This window comes from Puma concolor, chromosome E3 (genome assembly GCF_028749965.1).
Source record: "Puma concolor isolate L17-30 chromosome E3, mPumCon1.1.hap2, whole genome shotgun sequence".
Classification (NCBI taxonomy): domain Eukaryota; kingdom Metazoa; phylum Chordata; class Mammalia; order Carnivora; family Felidae; genus Puma; species Puma concolor.
The window spans coordinates 16401936-16417272 of record NC_141682.1 but is presented as its reverse complement, the minus strand read 5'-3'; the positions used below and the strand labels follow the sequence as shown (position 1 = coordinate 16417272).

Below are 15337 nucleotides of genomic sequence, written 5' to 3'. Positions count from 1 at the left end.
TCTTCCTCCCTCTCTCCTTTAGCCTTCACGGGCAAGGCCCCCTGGAAATGTCTTGCATATCTAATTCTACGCTGGCATCTTCTTTATGGAAGACCTGAATTGACAGAGGCAGTAATTACTAATTCTGTCTGACTCTAATCCCACTCATGGGGTTATTACCACTAGAAATGAGTGTTTATGTCCACCAAAAGACGTTTATAGAATGTTCATGGCAACTTCATTCATAACAGCTAAAACAGGATAAATGTCTATCAACAGTGGGGAGAGAATGGACAAATAAAACTGTGGTTATTCATATAATGGACTATAACACAACAATGAAAAATAATAATAGCTATGCGCAATTATTAATAATAAACCTCATAGACATGATGATGAGTGAAAGAAGCCAGGTAATCAACAGATCTCATCAAGTCAGGAAAGGGATACAGAAGGAGAGAGGTTGCAGCAGAATGAGTTCACTCAGATTTATGGAAACCACTAGAGAGAGAGTAGTGATTTTTTGAGGACTGTGGTAGACAGCCTGTAAGATAAACTCCCAGTGATTCCCTCTCCTGGTTTCCATGTTTTTGTGTAATCCCCTCCCTTTCATTGCAGACTGGACCTAGGGACTAGCTTTTTTTTTTTTTTTTTTTTTTTTTTTTTTACCTCCTAGCTTTATTATGATATAGTTGAAATATAACATTGTGTAAGTTTAAAGTGTACATGATTTGATCATTTTGTGATCAAATTGATTGTGAGATGTCCACCGCAATGAGGTTAGTTAATGCATCCATCACCTCACATAATTTGTGAGTATTATGTGGTGAGAACATTTGAGATTTACTCTCTTAGCAACTTTCAGGTATATAATACAGTATTATTAGCCACATTCACCATGTGGCACCTTCGATCCCCAGAACTTATTCATCTTATAATTGGAAGTTTGTACCCTTTGATCAACATCTCCCCATTTCCCCTAACCTCTAGCCAATCTATCTGTTTCTGAGTTTGGCCTTTTAAGATTCTACATACATGGGAGATCATATAATATTTGTCTTTCTCTGTCTGACTTATTTCATTTACCACAATGTCCGCAAGATTCATCAGTGTTGTCTCAAATGATAGAATTTCCTTCTTTTTTATGGCCAGATAATATTTCATGGTATATATAATACCACATTTTCTTTATCCATTCATCCCTGATGGACACTTGGGTTGTGGACTAGCTTCTAAGTAATAGAGTAAGTAAAAGTGATGGGCTGTCTCTTCTGAGATTATATTACAACAAAGACTGTGACTTCCATCTCCCTCTCTCATCCCTTGTCTTAGGGGAAGATAGCAGCTTTTTATGGAGGGGTACATGTAGCCAGGAACTAATAAAGAACCAGAGGCCTGTAAATGGCATTTGAGTGAGCCTGAAAGAGAATTCTCCAACTTTGAGATGCCTGCAGCCCTGACTCACAAGTTGAATGTGAGAGACCTTGAGCCAGAGGACCTAGCAAAGTTGTACCCACATCCCTGACCCACAGAAATTGTGAGAAAATAAGCGATTTTTGTTTTAAGCTGCTAACGTTGGGGTAATCTGTTACCAACAAGGACATTGCTTGTTACTCAAAATCACTATATAAAGCTCCTGAAATCTCTGAGAACTGAAACCAGGGAAAAGCTGGCCATCCCCAAGAACGGTGTGTTTCTTTCTTCTTAGAGACCGTGAGAATCACACACACATGTTCTCCTTTTAGTTGTGATCACCAGGAAGCTCAGAGCCAAATTTATGGTTCAATCTTAATAATTATGCAAGACTCTATGGCCTGCTTACCTGTGTTCTTACTCCTGGTCTTTCTTTTTATTCTGATTTGTCTTTTTCTTTTTCCTGTTTTTTTAGTTCGTTTTTATATTTTTCTATATTACATTAATTATGTTAACCCATCTCAAGTTCAACTTACAGAGAAGCAAGGCATTCATAAATAACTTTGTTGTTTTTTTCATAAATAATTTAAAAAATATTTAAGTTTGCACCTGTTGAACACGGAGGTGCTTGGAGGTTGTGGGGAATATCAGGTAATGGAAGCATGGCTCTGGAACTCCAGGCATTGGCCAGGGTTAATCTGGATTGGGTCCAAAAATATCAAATGATGACAAAAAAGGAAAAAGGGATGGCAATGATCGCCACCCCTCAGGGGGAGGGGCCAAGGGCTTACTCAGTCACACGTGAAATTTATTATTCGCTGCACCCAGTCCCCTAAAGCCCTCAGGCACCTTACCACCCTCATGACCCCTCCCGTCCCCTCACGACCCCTCCCCTCCCCTCCCGGAGCCCCGCCCCTCTTTCCTCTGGCCACGCCCCTCCACTCTGCCCCGCCCGCCGCGCGCGCCGCGCCGCCTCTGTCTCCGCCTGCCGGCCCGGCCTCCGACGGTTGCGCGCTCCGCCCCCTCCCGCCGCGCCCGCGCGCGCCTTCCCCGCCCCGCCGGGCTCTCTCCTTTCGGGGCGGTTGGGCCGCGCGCCTGTGGGGGCGGGGCCCAGAGGAGGCGGTCGAGCCAATGGGGCGCGGCGGCGGCGGCGGCGGTGGCGGCGGCAGCGGAGGCGGTGGCGGTAGCGGCGGCGGCTGGGTCGGGCCCCGACGGGCGGCGGCGGCTGAGGTGGAGGCGGAGGGAGGCGGCGGCGGCGGCGAAGGAGGCGGCGGCGGCGGCGGCGGAGGGGGGAAGATGGCGGCGCCCGTCCTGCTGAGAGTGTCGGTGCCGCGGTGGGAGCGGGTGGCCCGGTATGCAGTGTGCGCCGCCGGGATCCTGCTCTCCATCTACGCCTACCACGTGGAGCGGGAGAAGGAGCGGGACCCCGAGCACCGGGCCCTCTGCGACCTAGGGCCCTGGGTGAAGTGCTCCGCCGCCCTTGCCTCCAGGTAGCCCGGTTGGGGGGAGCGGGCCGGGAGCGGCCGAGCGGGGTGAGGGCGGAGGCTGGGGGTGGGGAGCGCGCGGCGGGAGCTCGGGCCTGGGGGGCGGCGGGGACCGGGCCGCGGAGGGACCGACGGCGCTGCGAGCCTGGCCGGGGCCGGGGGCGGCGGCCGGGGGCTCCGGCCCGGGGGACGGCCCGAGTTCAGGCTCCCGGGGTGGAGGCGGCGGGGCCGCGAGACCGGCGAGGAGGGATGAGGTGGCAGAGTGCAGCCGGGAGGCCGGAGCGGACCGGGAGCAGTTGGGCCGGCTGGGGCCGGGCTGGGAAGGAGCGAGAGGGGTTCGCGGAGGGTGGGTCCCGGCCGGCTTGACAGATTTCCTGGTTCTCGCCGGGGAAGGCGGGTCGAGCGTGTGGGACCCTGCCGTGGGAGCGGTGAGGTCAGTGTCCACCCCTGGTCCCGGCTCGCTGCAGCCGGAGGCTGTGCGGGCCGGCGTGGGCTTGGGTTGCATTTCCCACTGTCTTCTCAGTGCTAGGACAGGTGTTTCTGTGGTCAGGCCTCTTTGTACTCTATAGCGCTAATGAGAATTTGCAGACTTCTTGAGTCGGTGACATTTGCAGGCAAACACGAATTTGACCCTACTCTGGAAGAAGATACCGGCACTTAACATATCTGATTTCTTGGATTCCCCCTCGTATATTTCACTGTGCCTGAGAGGGGGAACTGGCCTGAGTTTGGGTCTAGTTTAAGCTTCATTTGAGTAAAAGGGAGTATGTCATGTGTAGTGGTAGTGTTTGGAGCATTTGGTGACTTTTAAATGTTGCTGATTAGTATAATGGGATACCCATAGAAGATTAAAAATACACGCCTTGCCTAAGTGGAGGGATTGTTTTGTTTTGTTTTTTTTTTTACTGATAACTTTAGGTTTTTTAAAATGTTGTAGTGATTTATCTGTTATATTTTATTTTCTGCGTTAGATTTTCCAAGGCAAGTTACTTTGGAAAAAAAAGAGGAATTTACATCTTAAAGTGGCGGCTTTTTTTTTTTTTTTAAATTAGTGAGGAGGGTTCATTAAAAGTAGCAAAAGTGAAAATGATTTCAGAATTGATAGGTTACAATTTTTATAAAGACATACGATGCTTAGTATTTGCATTTCTTAACAGTAGTCATATTTGAACAGTTTCTTCCCCTCCTGTTGATCCGTAATTGCTAGGTAGATGGTAATGTATAGCTCACTAGTTTATTTTGACCTACATATTGGTGATTACATGAAGAAGCAAGCATGGGAGTTTGTCTTGTTACTATTTACAAACTGCAGGCTGCCAGTCTTTTCCAGTTAGACAGCTCTATCTCATTTGCCCTTAAAATCCTGTTGCGTTAGTGAGAAAATAGTCATCATTATTGCTACATTAAACACAGTGCGTTTAAAATGTAGATATTAGTTAACAGTTAAAATATATCAATGTGACAAAAGCTAACATTTTTGATTGGGTATTTTGAACCAAGTTAATAGACTTAATAGACTCAGCGTCTCTTTGAGAGCCACTGAGTGTATTTTATGCAAACATTTTTATGTTATTTTCACTTCCATTGGAAAGGACTTTTACACTTAAAAGTAGCTTGCACCCAGAGTTAGTTGAATAAATATATAGTGAAAAGACTATCCAGCAGTATATTTTAAGTAATTTTTAAAAAGAAGAAATAAAAATAACTTTTGATATTAGATGAGTATGGAGTTTAGGCAGAATTATTACCAGTTTTAGATTTTGCAAACACTGTAGTCTATAATAAATTTAACTGGGCCTTTTAACATGTGGGCATGGAAAGACTGCTTTATGTTACCCAAACTGTGTGGTTAAGTTCTTAAAATTGATTTTCCTTTGAGAAGGCATGTTTTGAACCATGTAATAAGTGCAGACTCTAAGTATTTTCAGTTATATGTCATTTAAGGTCCATGTTTTTGTGCTCTTTTTAAAATTTTTAATAAAGCACCATAAAGTAATATAAAAGTAAGACTAAAAATAACTGGATCTTAAAAACCGTAGTTTTAAATGTGAATTTAATACGTTGTGATTGCAACTAACTTTTAGTTACATAAAATAAGTTTGATGCTTGCTAAAGGAGGATAGGTAAGAAATAAAACGTGGCTAACAAAAGGAGTAAATAACTTATTTGCCTTATACACAATAAAAGTATTTTCAAGAAATTTATCCAGTTTGATCAGCCTGTTTATAAACTGCTTACAAAACTATATATATATATATATATATATATATATATATATATATATATATATATGTATGTATATGTGTATACCGTGTGTGTGTGTGTATTTAATGGAGGCACAGAAATTTGGAAATTAAAGTGGCTTGAGTCTGATTTATAGACCAATTTTTTTTTTGTATATAGTTAGAATAAACATTGTTAAAAATTTTTATTTTTTCAGAGAGTCTTTAAATAAAATCAGATTATTGGAGACCTCAAGTAATTCTTTTTCTTTGACTTAATTGTTGATTGCCACTTAGTAGAGGTATTAAAAATGTGACTATTTTAGGAAAAGGAAGTCTGAGCCCAAGTTAGAATGAGTAGAATTGCAGATAAAAGATAAGGAAAGTTACCTGATGAATCCTAAAGTAAGCCCCCCCCCCCCAGTGTTAACTCATGTGACTTTGGATTGCTAAATCCCACTTTATTCTCATTTTTCAGTCCTTCAGTGTCTTAATCCAAACAGAATAGAGATTAAAGAGAGAATTTTAGGTGGGGATGTATGTGTGTTTGTAAAGTCCTCTAGTATTTAGGAAGGCATCATTGTCTTAAGGGAATAGTTTCCAGACTTTGGATTTCAAAGGAAATTATTGGGACACCTGGATAGTTCAGTTGGTTGAGCATCTGACTCTTGTTTTCATCTTGGGTCATGATCCCAGGGTCATGGGATCCAGCCCTGCGTTGGGCTCTGTGCTGAGCATGGAGCACAGCCTTAAGCCTGTGCTTAAAATTCATTCTCTCTCTGTCTCTCTCCCTCTCCCTCCCTCCCCCTCTCCTACTCCCCCTCCCCCTCCTTCCGCCCTCCCTCCCTTCCCCCCCTCCCTCCCACTCTCCCTCTTCCCCTCATCCCTGAGTGTGCTCTCTTTCTCAAATAAAAATTAAGCAAAAAAAAAAAAAAAAAAAAAAAGAAGAAGAAGAAGGCACCTGGTGGCCCAGTTTGTCAGGCGTCCGACTCTTGGTTTTGGCTCTGGTCATGATCTCAAGGTTTCATGGATTCAAGCCCCACGTGGGGCTCTGCACTGGCAGCAAGGAGCCTGCTTGGGAGTCTTTCTCTCTGCCTTTCTCTGCTACCCAGCCCCCCCTCCCCCACCCACCCACGCTGTCTCTGTCTCTCTCACAAAATAAATAAATAAACTTAAAAAAATTGTTTTTAAAGAAGAAATTATCCACCACCACCCCAAATTGGGTGCAGTGGAGTTACCAATTTTTGTTTTGTTTTGTTTTGTTTTGTTTGTTTTGTTTTGTTTTGTCAGGTGTAGCCAATAAAAACAGTAACATATCACTAGCTACATTCACTATCATTTTATTTTAAAAAAGGATATTTTAACTCAAATAATTTGAGAGGACAGAATTTCAGAATAAAAGACCTCTAAATTGAATCATTTAGGGGCACCTGGGTGGCTCTGTTGGTTGAGTATCCACTCTTGCTTTCAACTCAGGTCATGATCCCAGGGTCATGGGATCAAACCCTGCATCAGGCCCTGCTGAGCCTGCTTCAGATTCTCTCTCTCCCTCTGCCCCCTCCCATACCATCTCTCTGTAAAGTAAAATGAAATAAAATTGAATCATTTAGCTTTATTAAAAAGTTTCCTTTCTTATTATTTTTCCTCATTTTTATATAAATCAGTAAAAAGTCTGTTGCAAACCTGCACCAGCCTTCCAGCCAACATTAAGTAGCCCCTGTTTTGTGCAGAGCTCAGATCCAAAGATTCTTGGTGGGCTCCTAGTTCTGCTGCTTGTTAGACTGTGACCTCAAGCTGGTCACTTACCTTCAGGGAGCCTCCATTGCTACATATGGTAAATGGGGCTGTTAAAACCTGCTTTGCCAGAGAATGGTGGGATTAACAATGATAGGTGGGATTAACAGTGAATACCTGGATAGTACCTGGAATAAATTATATACTCAATTATGGCTGTTGCCATTGACTGGAGATGTTACTTTTTTTGCAGTATCTGATAATAAATGCCTTTAAGTAATGTAAGTTGTTTGTTTAAGGTATAGTCATTTGTGTATTTAAAAAAATTTTTTTTTAATGTTTATTTTTGAGAGACAGAGACAGCATGAGCGGGAGAGGGCAGAGAGAGAGAGGGAGACCCAGAATATGAAGTAGGCTCAGCACAGAGCCCGAAGCGGGGCTGGAACTCACGAGCTGTGAGATCATGACCTGAGCTGAAGTCGGACGACCGAGCCACCCAGGTGCCCCAGTCATTTGTGTATTTTTTAAATGTAAATTATTATACTTTATTGTTCCCTCCATGCCATAGTATAAAGACTTAAAGTCCATTTAAAACAATTTCAGAAGCATGGCAAGAGAAACAATATGATATGCAGAATATTCTTTATAGGTATTTTCTGCAAGTTACATTAGACCCCCTTCTAAGAAAGGTTTTTTTTTTGTTAAGAATACTACAAGTTATCTTTAAAGATTAATAGACTTGGCAATTCTACATTTTTAAAAGCTGTAAAATAGTATTTGAAAGCCATCAACTCCTCAAAAAGTTGCCTTCTTTTGCAAAATGTTGGTTTAGTACCTCTCTCATGACAGAAAAAAAAAGTAGTAGTGCCATCTACTTACTACTCCTTTGTTGAAATCTTCCTTTTTTTTTTTTTTTTTTTTTTTTTAAAGTAGGCTCTACTGCTCAACGTGGGGTTTGAACTCATGAGCCTGAGATCAAGACTCACATGCTCAGCCAGGCACCCTGAGATCTTACATTTTTAGAATAGAACCTTGAAGTTTTTGGTGCTCCTCGCTTTGTCCGCCTAGACTCAGAGGTTAAACGATTTGCCCAGGGTAACACAGTTACAGCAGATTGGGACTAGAAGCCTGGCTTCCAGAGTACTTGTTTAGAGACCCCGCCTACATTTTTTTTCAGTTAAATTCTTGTATAGATAATGCATTTGCTGCTTCAGATTCAAAGATACTAAAGCATATATGGTGAATAATCTCCTTCATAACCCCGTCACCCAAACATGCAGTTGTCCTCCATCAGCAACTGTGAAACTTTCCAGAGCTTTTTGTGCACATACAAGCATAAATATGACCGTATTATTCTTCCCATTTTTATTTTATTTATTTATTTTAAAGAGAGAGAGCACAAGTGGGGTGGGGATGCAGAGAGAGAGGGAGACAGAATCCAAAGAAGGCTCCAGGCTCTGAGGTGTCAGCACAGAGCCTGATGTGAGGCTCAAGCTCATGCTCTGTGAGATCATGACCTGAGCCAAAGTCGGACGCTTAACCAACTGAGCCATCCAGGTGCCACCCCCATTTTTAAACATAAATTATCATGTTATATATTCTGATGTGTACCTTTTTGTTAGCATTCTTTCCATCACATATTTTAAGTGCTTATATTCACATTTGTTATGTTGTTAATAATTGCTGATATGTAAAAGAAAACTTGTTCTAGTAGTTTGTTTTGACTGATATGAACCTAATAAATAAAATATAAGTTCTTATGTTACTATTGTTTCTTGGTATGGAAATTTCAGAAGCAGTACAAACTTAGAGTACAAGAGGAAAGGAGGCCTATCCACAAAGGGTGACCAGACTGCCATGCATTAGAGATAACTGTGAAAACTTAAGATAATACTTACTGTGTGCTAAGCGGTGTTCTAAATGCTTTACTTTGTATTATTTAGTTCTCATAACAGTCCTATGAGGTGCTTTTATCACTGTTTTACAGATGAGAAAACAGGCGCACAAAATACAAATGAAACTTGATTTAGATAATACGATGGCAGAGGCCTGATTCTAACCCAGGCAATCTGTCTCAATATTAGATTGAGTGATCTAATGTTGACACAGTGATGCCCATATCAGCCAAAATTTTTAAACTATGCCAACCTTGGTGCCATTTTTTTTTAAACATCTGTATGCCAAAATGCCTAGTGTTTGTATTATAGCTTTTACTTTTTTAGAGCAATTTTTTTAGAAAAGTAAGGACATTACTATGAAGGTATGGTATATAAGAAGTTGTTTCTGGAGTGGTTGCCTTCTAATCCTCAACTTGTGAAGATAAGGAGTTTGTCACACTTAGTGAACAGGTATGCAGTGGGTGAGCTATCAGGAAGACTTAACATAATTGCCAAGGAAAGGAAGCTAAAGGGCATCTAGGCACCAGAGGCGGGGAGGGGAGAAAGTTGGTTTGAATTCATACTAGGGTGGGGTAGCCCTTTCTGAGAGAGATGTTGAGTCATGGACCTACTGTACATGGAGTCAGGAGAATTGGGCCTGGGGTGTGATGCTGGCTAAATCACCATACAGAAGTAGGAATTTAACAGGGATTCATTTCCTTGACAATTTGGAAGACTCTAGGGAACAGTATTGGGAAAGGCAGAAAATGGTGGCCCTTTGGGGGGACTAGCAAGTGGCCATATTTGGATGTAACATAGACCCACCTGGGTTGGGAAAGGACTGGAATCTAGAGCTTGTCCTGAAAAATGCAAAACCAGTCATTCTTATAAACCATGTGTTCTTGTAAACTTGGACAAAACTTAAAAGCACTGAACCTTGGGTTTCTCTTCTATATAGTATTTGTATTCAGTTGCACTAGATTGGTATTAGATTATCTGTTTTCAAAATTCATTCCCCAAACTCCTAGTTGTGTGGTGGTACAACAGGGATTTCATAAGCATTTGATTCACATTTTAACATGTTAAACTTTAAAACATTATAAACATTTATATATACTCAATTGCATAACATGCTAAATTTTTTAACACAGTAGAGACCACTGATTTATACTGCCAGGTTATCTCACAGGATAGTTATGCTAGGTGAGAAAAAGTACCAATCTTAAATAGTTGCATACTGTATGATTGCATTTATATAGCATTATTGAAATAACAAAATTACAGCAATGGAGAACAGATTAGTAATTGCCAGGGAGTTCAGAATGGGGGAAGGGATGGCTTGGTTAAGGCAGGTAGCTTGAGGGGAGCCTTGTGGGGAAGGAACAGTTCTGTATTTCAGCTGTGGTTACATGAAGCTACAAATGTGATAAAATTGCACAGAAACACACACATACACAAACATGCAGGTAGTGAAATCTCAGTAAACTCTAGATTGTACCCAGATTAGTTTCCTGGGGGTACCTGGGTGGGTCAGTAGGTTGAATGTCCAACTTTGGCTCAGGTCATGATCTTGAGGTTTGTGGGTACGGGTTCTGTGTTGGGCTCTCTGCTGTCAGCATGGAGCCCACTTTGGATCCTCTGATCCTTCCCTTTCTGCCTGTTGCCTGCTCTTTCCTCTTTCTCTCTTTCAAAAAAAAAAAAAAAAAAAAAAAACCAAGATTAGTTTCCTCATTGTGATATTGTACTATAGTTATGCAAGATATTAACCAAGATATAAAGTTTGGAAAAGTGACCTGGGGACCAGTCTGTGCATTTTTTGCAAATCCCTGTGATTTATAGTTATTTTGAGATAAAAAGTAAAAAAGAAGAGGGGGAAAGTAACATGTTTAGAATATTTGAGGGAAAATAAGCAAAAGGACAAAATTAAAATTATCCTAGGGCAGTTGGGTGGCTCAGTCGGTTAAGTGTCTTACTCTTGATTTTGGCTCAGGTCATGATCTCACGGTTTGGGGGATCAGCCCTGTGTTGGGCTCCATGCTGCGGATACAGAGCCTGCTTGGGATTTTCTCTCTCTCCCTCCCTCTCTCTCTGCCTCTCCCCTGCTCATGCACTCTCTCTCTCTTAAGATAAAAAAAAATTAAAATTATCCATAATACCGCCATTCAGGATAACAATCCTTATAATAGAGTTTCTTGCTTTCTTTGTGTATATACTTGAATTCTAAAAAATACTATTGATTAGAAGAATTACAGCTATATATTGGTATTTTAAAAATTCAGGCCGGTGCTTGTTTGCTCATGTAAAATTATATCAGCAAATTCACTATTATGGAACTCTTACTGCCTTATACTATTACATGTGACTGCTTTATGCATAATATGTCATGTCATTATTATTACATATTTTAAGATTTATTATTAGAGATTTAACTTAGGAATGTTCTTCTACTTAGACTTCTGGACAGGTATAATAAAATCCTTAGATAGCATTAATGTACTATTAAAAAAATGACAAAAAAAGTCTTTATCATTTGCAACTGCTAATCTCTTTGGATCGGGCTTTTCTTGATACTGTGCAATCAAAACATAACAAGTCTGACTGCCCCAATCATCCATAATTTAGTTTGTGTTAATCAGAACACCTTCATTGTAAATGTTATAAACTTGAGCTTTTAAAATATACTGATAAGGGGGTGCCTGGCTGGCTCAGTCAGTAGAGCATCAGACTCTTGATCTCAGGGTTGTGGGTTCAAGCCCCACGTTGGGCGTGGAGCCTATTTAAAATAAATAAAATAAAACACTTAAAAAGCTGTAAATACTTAAATAAAATACAGTGATAGAATGAAATACTACTTTAATCTGTTTCTCATTATAGATCCACATAAAATTTCATTTGGAAAAAATTCTTTTACTAAGAATTTTTAAAACTATTAGATTATAAGCTATAAAGTTGCTTTAATTATGAGCATCTATAACTTAGGGGAATTTCAAGGATGCTATTTTCACTGTTGTGTGGTTATTGACCATTTTAAAAATAGTCATTGAGGAGCGTCTGGGTGGCTCAGTTGGTTAAGCGTCCGACTTTGGCTCAGGTCATGATCTCAAACTTCAGAGTTCGAGCCCCTGCATTGGGCTTTGCACTGACAGCTCAGAGCCTGGAGCCTGCATCAGATTCTGTATATCTCTCTCTGTCTCTCTGTCTCTGTCTCTGTCTCTGTCTCTGTCTCTCTCTCTCTCTCTCTCTGTGTATGTGTCCCTCCTCTGCTTGTGCACGCTCTCTCTCTAAAAAATAAAAAAAAATAAATAATCATTGTATTTGAGATGTAAGATAGTGGAAGATCCATGACAAAATATGAATTAAGGTGGAGTATACTCAACTACACTGTGTTTTATAAGTTTGATTTATTTCTGCTTGTTCATTGTGTTAAAAATTAATATCACAGACTTCTATAGAGCAAGAGTACCTGGATTGAAATCTTGGCTGCATAACTTGATCTCTCTTTTGTCTCAGTTTCCTCTTCATAAAATGAGGGTGACAGTAGTGTCTAACTCAGGACTATTGTGAATATGAAGTGTACCAATGCACCAGTTTCTGTAAACAGTATAGCACCTGGCACAAAAGTAAATGCTCATAAAATGTAGCTGTTGTTTTAAAACATGTTTTTTTTTCTTTCATTAATCTTGTTCAGCAAAATCTGTAGCATTCCAAGGTGGTTGTTTTTTTTTAACTTTCATATATTTTGTTTGAATTTTTTTTCATATTTAGCTCCTTTAGTTTGAATGGAATATACTTTTGTGTGTGGTGTGAGGTAGGGATCTAACTTTTTTCTAAATTGATAGACTTTTGCCTAACTCCCAATTTATTGACTTGACCATATTTGAAGTACCACAAGAATCTCCTTGTATTCTATAGGGCCTCTTTCTGGATTCTCAGTGACATGTTGTCTGTGTTTCCACACATTTCCATTACTATAGTCCCCATCTGCCCTGTGGTTTTAAATAGTAATTTGATATCTGATAGGGCAAATATGCTTATTTTAAAAAATGTTTTGGCTATTCCATCTCAGGTGAATTTTAATATTTATTTTGATGAGTTCTAAAAAACATCTCAATGAGATTTTGATTAGAATTGTACTTAATTTTTAGATGAATTTGGGAGTCAACCTTTACTCAAAACTTTCCATCAAGTAACATATTGTGTCTATTTCTGGAGTTACTAATCTGTTATCATTTTAACCTAGATGCCCATTGTGGTCTTGTTTTGTATGTGATTTATGTGGTGCTGTAAATTGAGAAATTTTATGATGGTATTCCTGGTCATGGATCCCAGGAACAATTTTCTCTAGTCTGCAACCACTATTTTCAAGTCTATAGGCACCCCAAGGAAGAAATTTATGTTAAATATTTGTACTTACAAATGAAAAACTACTTTGCATTTATTCTTAACTAGGACTTGGGTACCAAACTCCCAAGACAAAAGAATGTAATGAGCCCAGCTGGGTTCATGTGGAAAATTTTTTTTTTTAATCCAGTTAGTCTTAAATTGTTTCAAACTAAAACAGGCTGTGCTGTGGACCCCTTTCATCTCCCCAACTCTCAAACATGGCTAGATTTTTCCTTTGTGATGTGAGCAAAGCCTGCTCTAACTCATTCCTATCAGTGCCCAGGGCTGTGTAACCAAAGCACACATTTGCTTTGGCTGACTGCTGTTCTGGCCTTGGCCACACGCCTCAGGCCTTTTCTGCCCAAGTAGTAGGTTTGGCCCTGGCTCTCACTTAGAGAAGAGAAACCCTCTTGAGGGCTTCTCATACCACTCTAGTCATGTAGAAGAAGCAGAAAAGTGAGCCTGTACTCGTGTGCTGAACTTTTAATGGTGATTCTACCCAGTATCACACAGACCCAATCAGTGCTCTCAAATCTGTCCTCTTCCTTCGTGAGAATCAGGGAGAAAGAACAGTGAGAAGGGCCTTGATTGCTCACTTCTAAAGATAACATAGAAACTTTCAGCCATTCTCAGAAGCATTGGTTTTTCTCTTGGGTTGTTGTCTCAAATCAACCAGAAAGAGGTGGAATAAAAACTGGCTTGCTGAGTATTGCACATAAGCCATATTCTCTCTTAAGTATGCATCAACCTGCAGTGGGTGACTTATTACTCATGAGACGTTCTCTTCCCTTGCTTAATGGTTCATGACATGTTCTTGATTTTCCTCCTACCACTTGGTTCCTTCTCAGCTTTCTTTACTGGCTTATCCTCCTGCAATTACCCATTATGTTGGTTTACCAGGAATCAGCCCTACCCTCTTGTTAGTCTTCTTTCTCTAAACAGTCATGTCCGTGTTCATGGCATCACTCACAGATGAACCTAAAATTTATATCTCTAGCCTGGAAATTTATGTCTATAGCCTCAAAATTTATATCTCTCTTTTGAACTCTAGATCTGCATATCTAATTGCCTGCTGGACATCTCTAGTTAGGTATCTCCAAAGTGCTATAAGTTTAATGTGTCCAAGATTTAATTAATATTCTTACCCTGAAAATGCTTTTTCTGATCCCAGTGAAAGGCATCACTGCCCCAGCAGTTGTGCAAGTCAGAAACCTGGGAGTTGTCCTTGGTTGTTTCTCCACCCTCCCCTCCCCCACCAAATCCAATCAATCACCAGGTCCCATTGATTTTTTTTTTTTAACCTTTTTTGTTCTGATTTGTAACACACATATGGAAGAGACATTGAGCTGTGCATCTTTTTTGATGTAGTAATGACAAAGCATAACCCTTGTAACCAACATCCAGGTCATCAAATAGACTATTGTCTTCAGAAAGCCCTCCCTTAACCCCCTCCTTATCAAATATACTCTTCCTCCTTCTCAAGAGTAACTAACTTCTGTCCTGACTTTTATGATACTCACTTTCTTACTTTTCTACCTGAGGTTGCATCTAAACTTGGTTTAGTTTTTCCTGCTTTTTGAACTTTGTAAACGGTTCCATTTATTTTTTTTATTTTTTTTATTTATTTATTTATTTATTTTTGGGACAGAGAGAGACAGAGCATGAACGGGGGAGGGGCAGAGAGAGAGGGAGACACAGAATCGGAAACAGGCTCCAGGCCCTGAGCCATCCGCCCAGAGCCCGACGCGGGGCTCGAACTCACGGACTGCGAGATCGTGACCTGGCTGAAGTCGGACGCTTAACCGACTGCGCCACCCAGGCGCCCCTAAACGGTTCCATTTAAATGGAACCATTTAGTTTGTATTCTTTATTCTGGCTGCTTTCACTCAACAGTATTTTGTGAAATTCATCCATGTTTTACGGAGCTAGAGTTTATGTGTCATTGCTGACTATTCTGTTATACAGATACATCACAATTAACTTATTCACTCTTTTTTTGGATGGACATTTAAGTTGTTTTCACTTTGCAGCAATTATGAATAATGCTGCAATGAACATTTTTGTGTGTCTTCAATTTTAGTTGGTAATGCCAGACTTTTCCAAAGTGATTCCAATAATTTAGATTCCTACCAACAGTGTATGAGATTTCCTGTTGTTCTACCTGTTTGTCGGGTGTTGGAATTGTCAGTCTATTAAATTTTATTAGCCATTCTGGTATATATGTAATGGATTTTTGTGGGTTATT

General features: G+C 40.5%; 1 protein-coding gene and 1 non-coding gene across 2 annotated transcripts in view; both read left to right on the top strand.

Moving 5' to 3' along the window:
- The first annotated feature begins 2508 nt into the window (after window positions 1-2508).
- The window catches only part of VKORC1L1 (vitamin K epoxide reductase complex subunit 1L1), a 63879-nt gene continuing 51050 nt past the window's right edge, over window positions 2509-15337 (top strand). The window contains exon 1 of the mRNA XM_086692071.1: window positions 2509-2882. Within this exon, the coding sequence (XP_086548197.1) occupies window positions 2524-2882 (359 nt within the window). The 5' untranslated portion in view covers window positions 2509-2523. The remainder of the gene's footprint in view (window positions 2883-15337) is intronic.
- TRNAK-CUU (transfer RNA lysine (anticodon CUU)) lies at window positions 11404-11476 on the top strand. The gene has a single exon. It is a non-coding gene; the product is annotated as a tRNA-Lys (tRNA).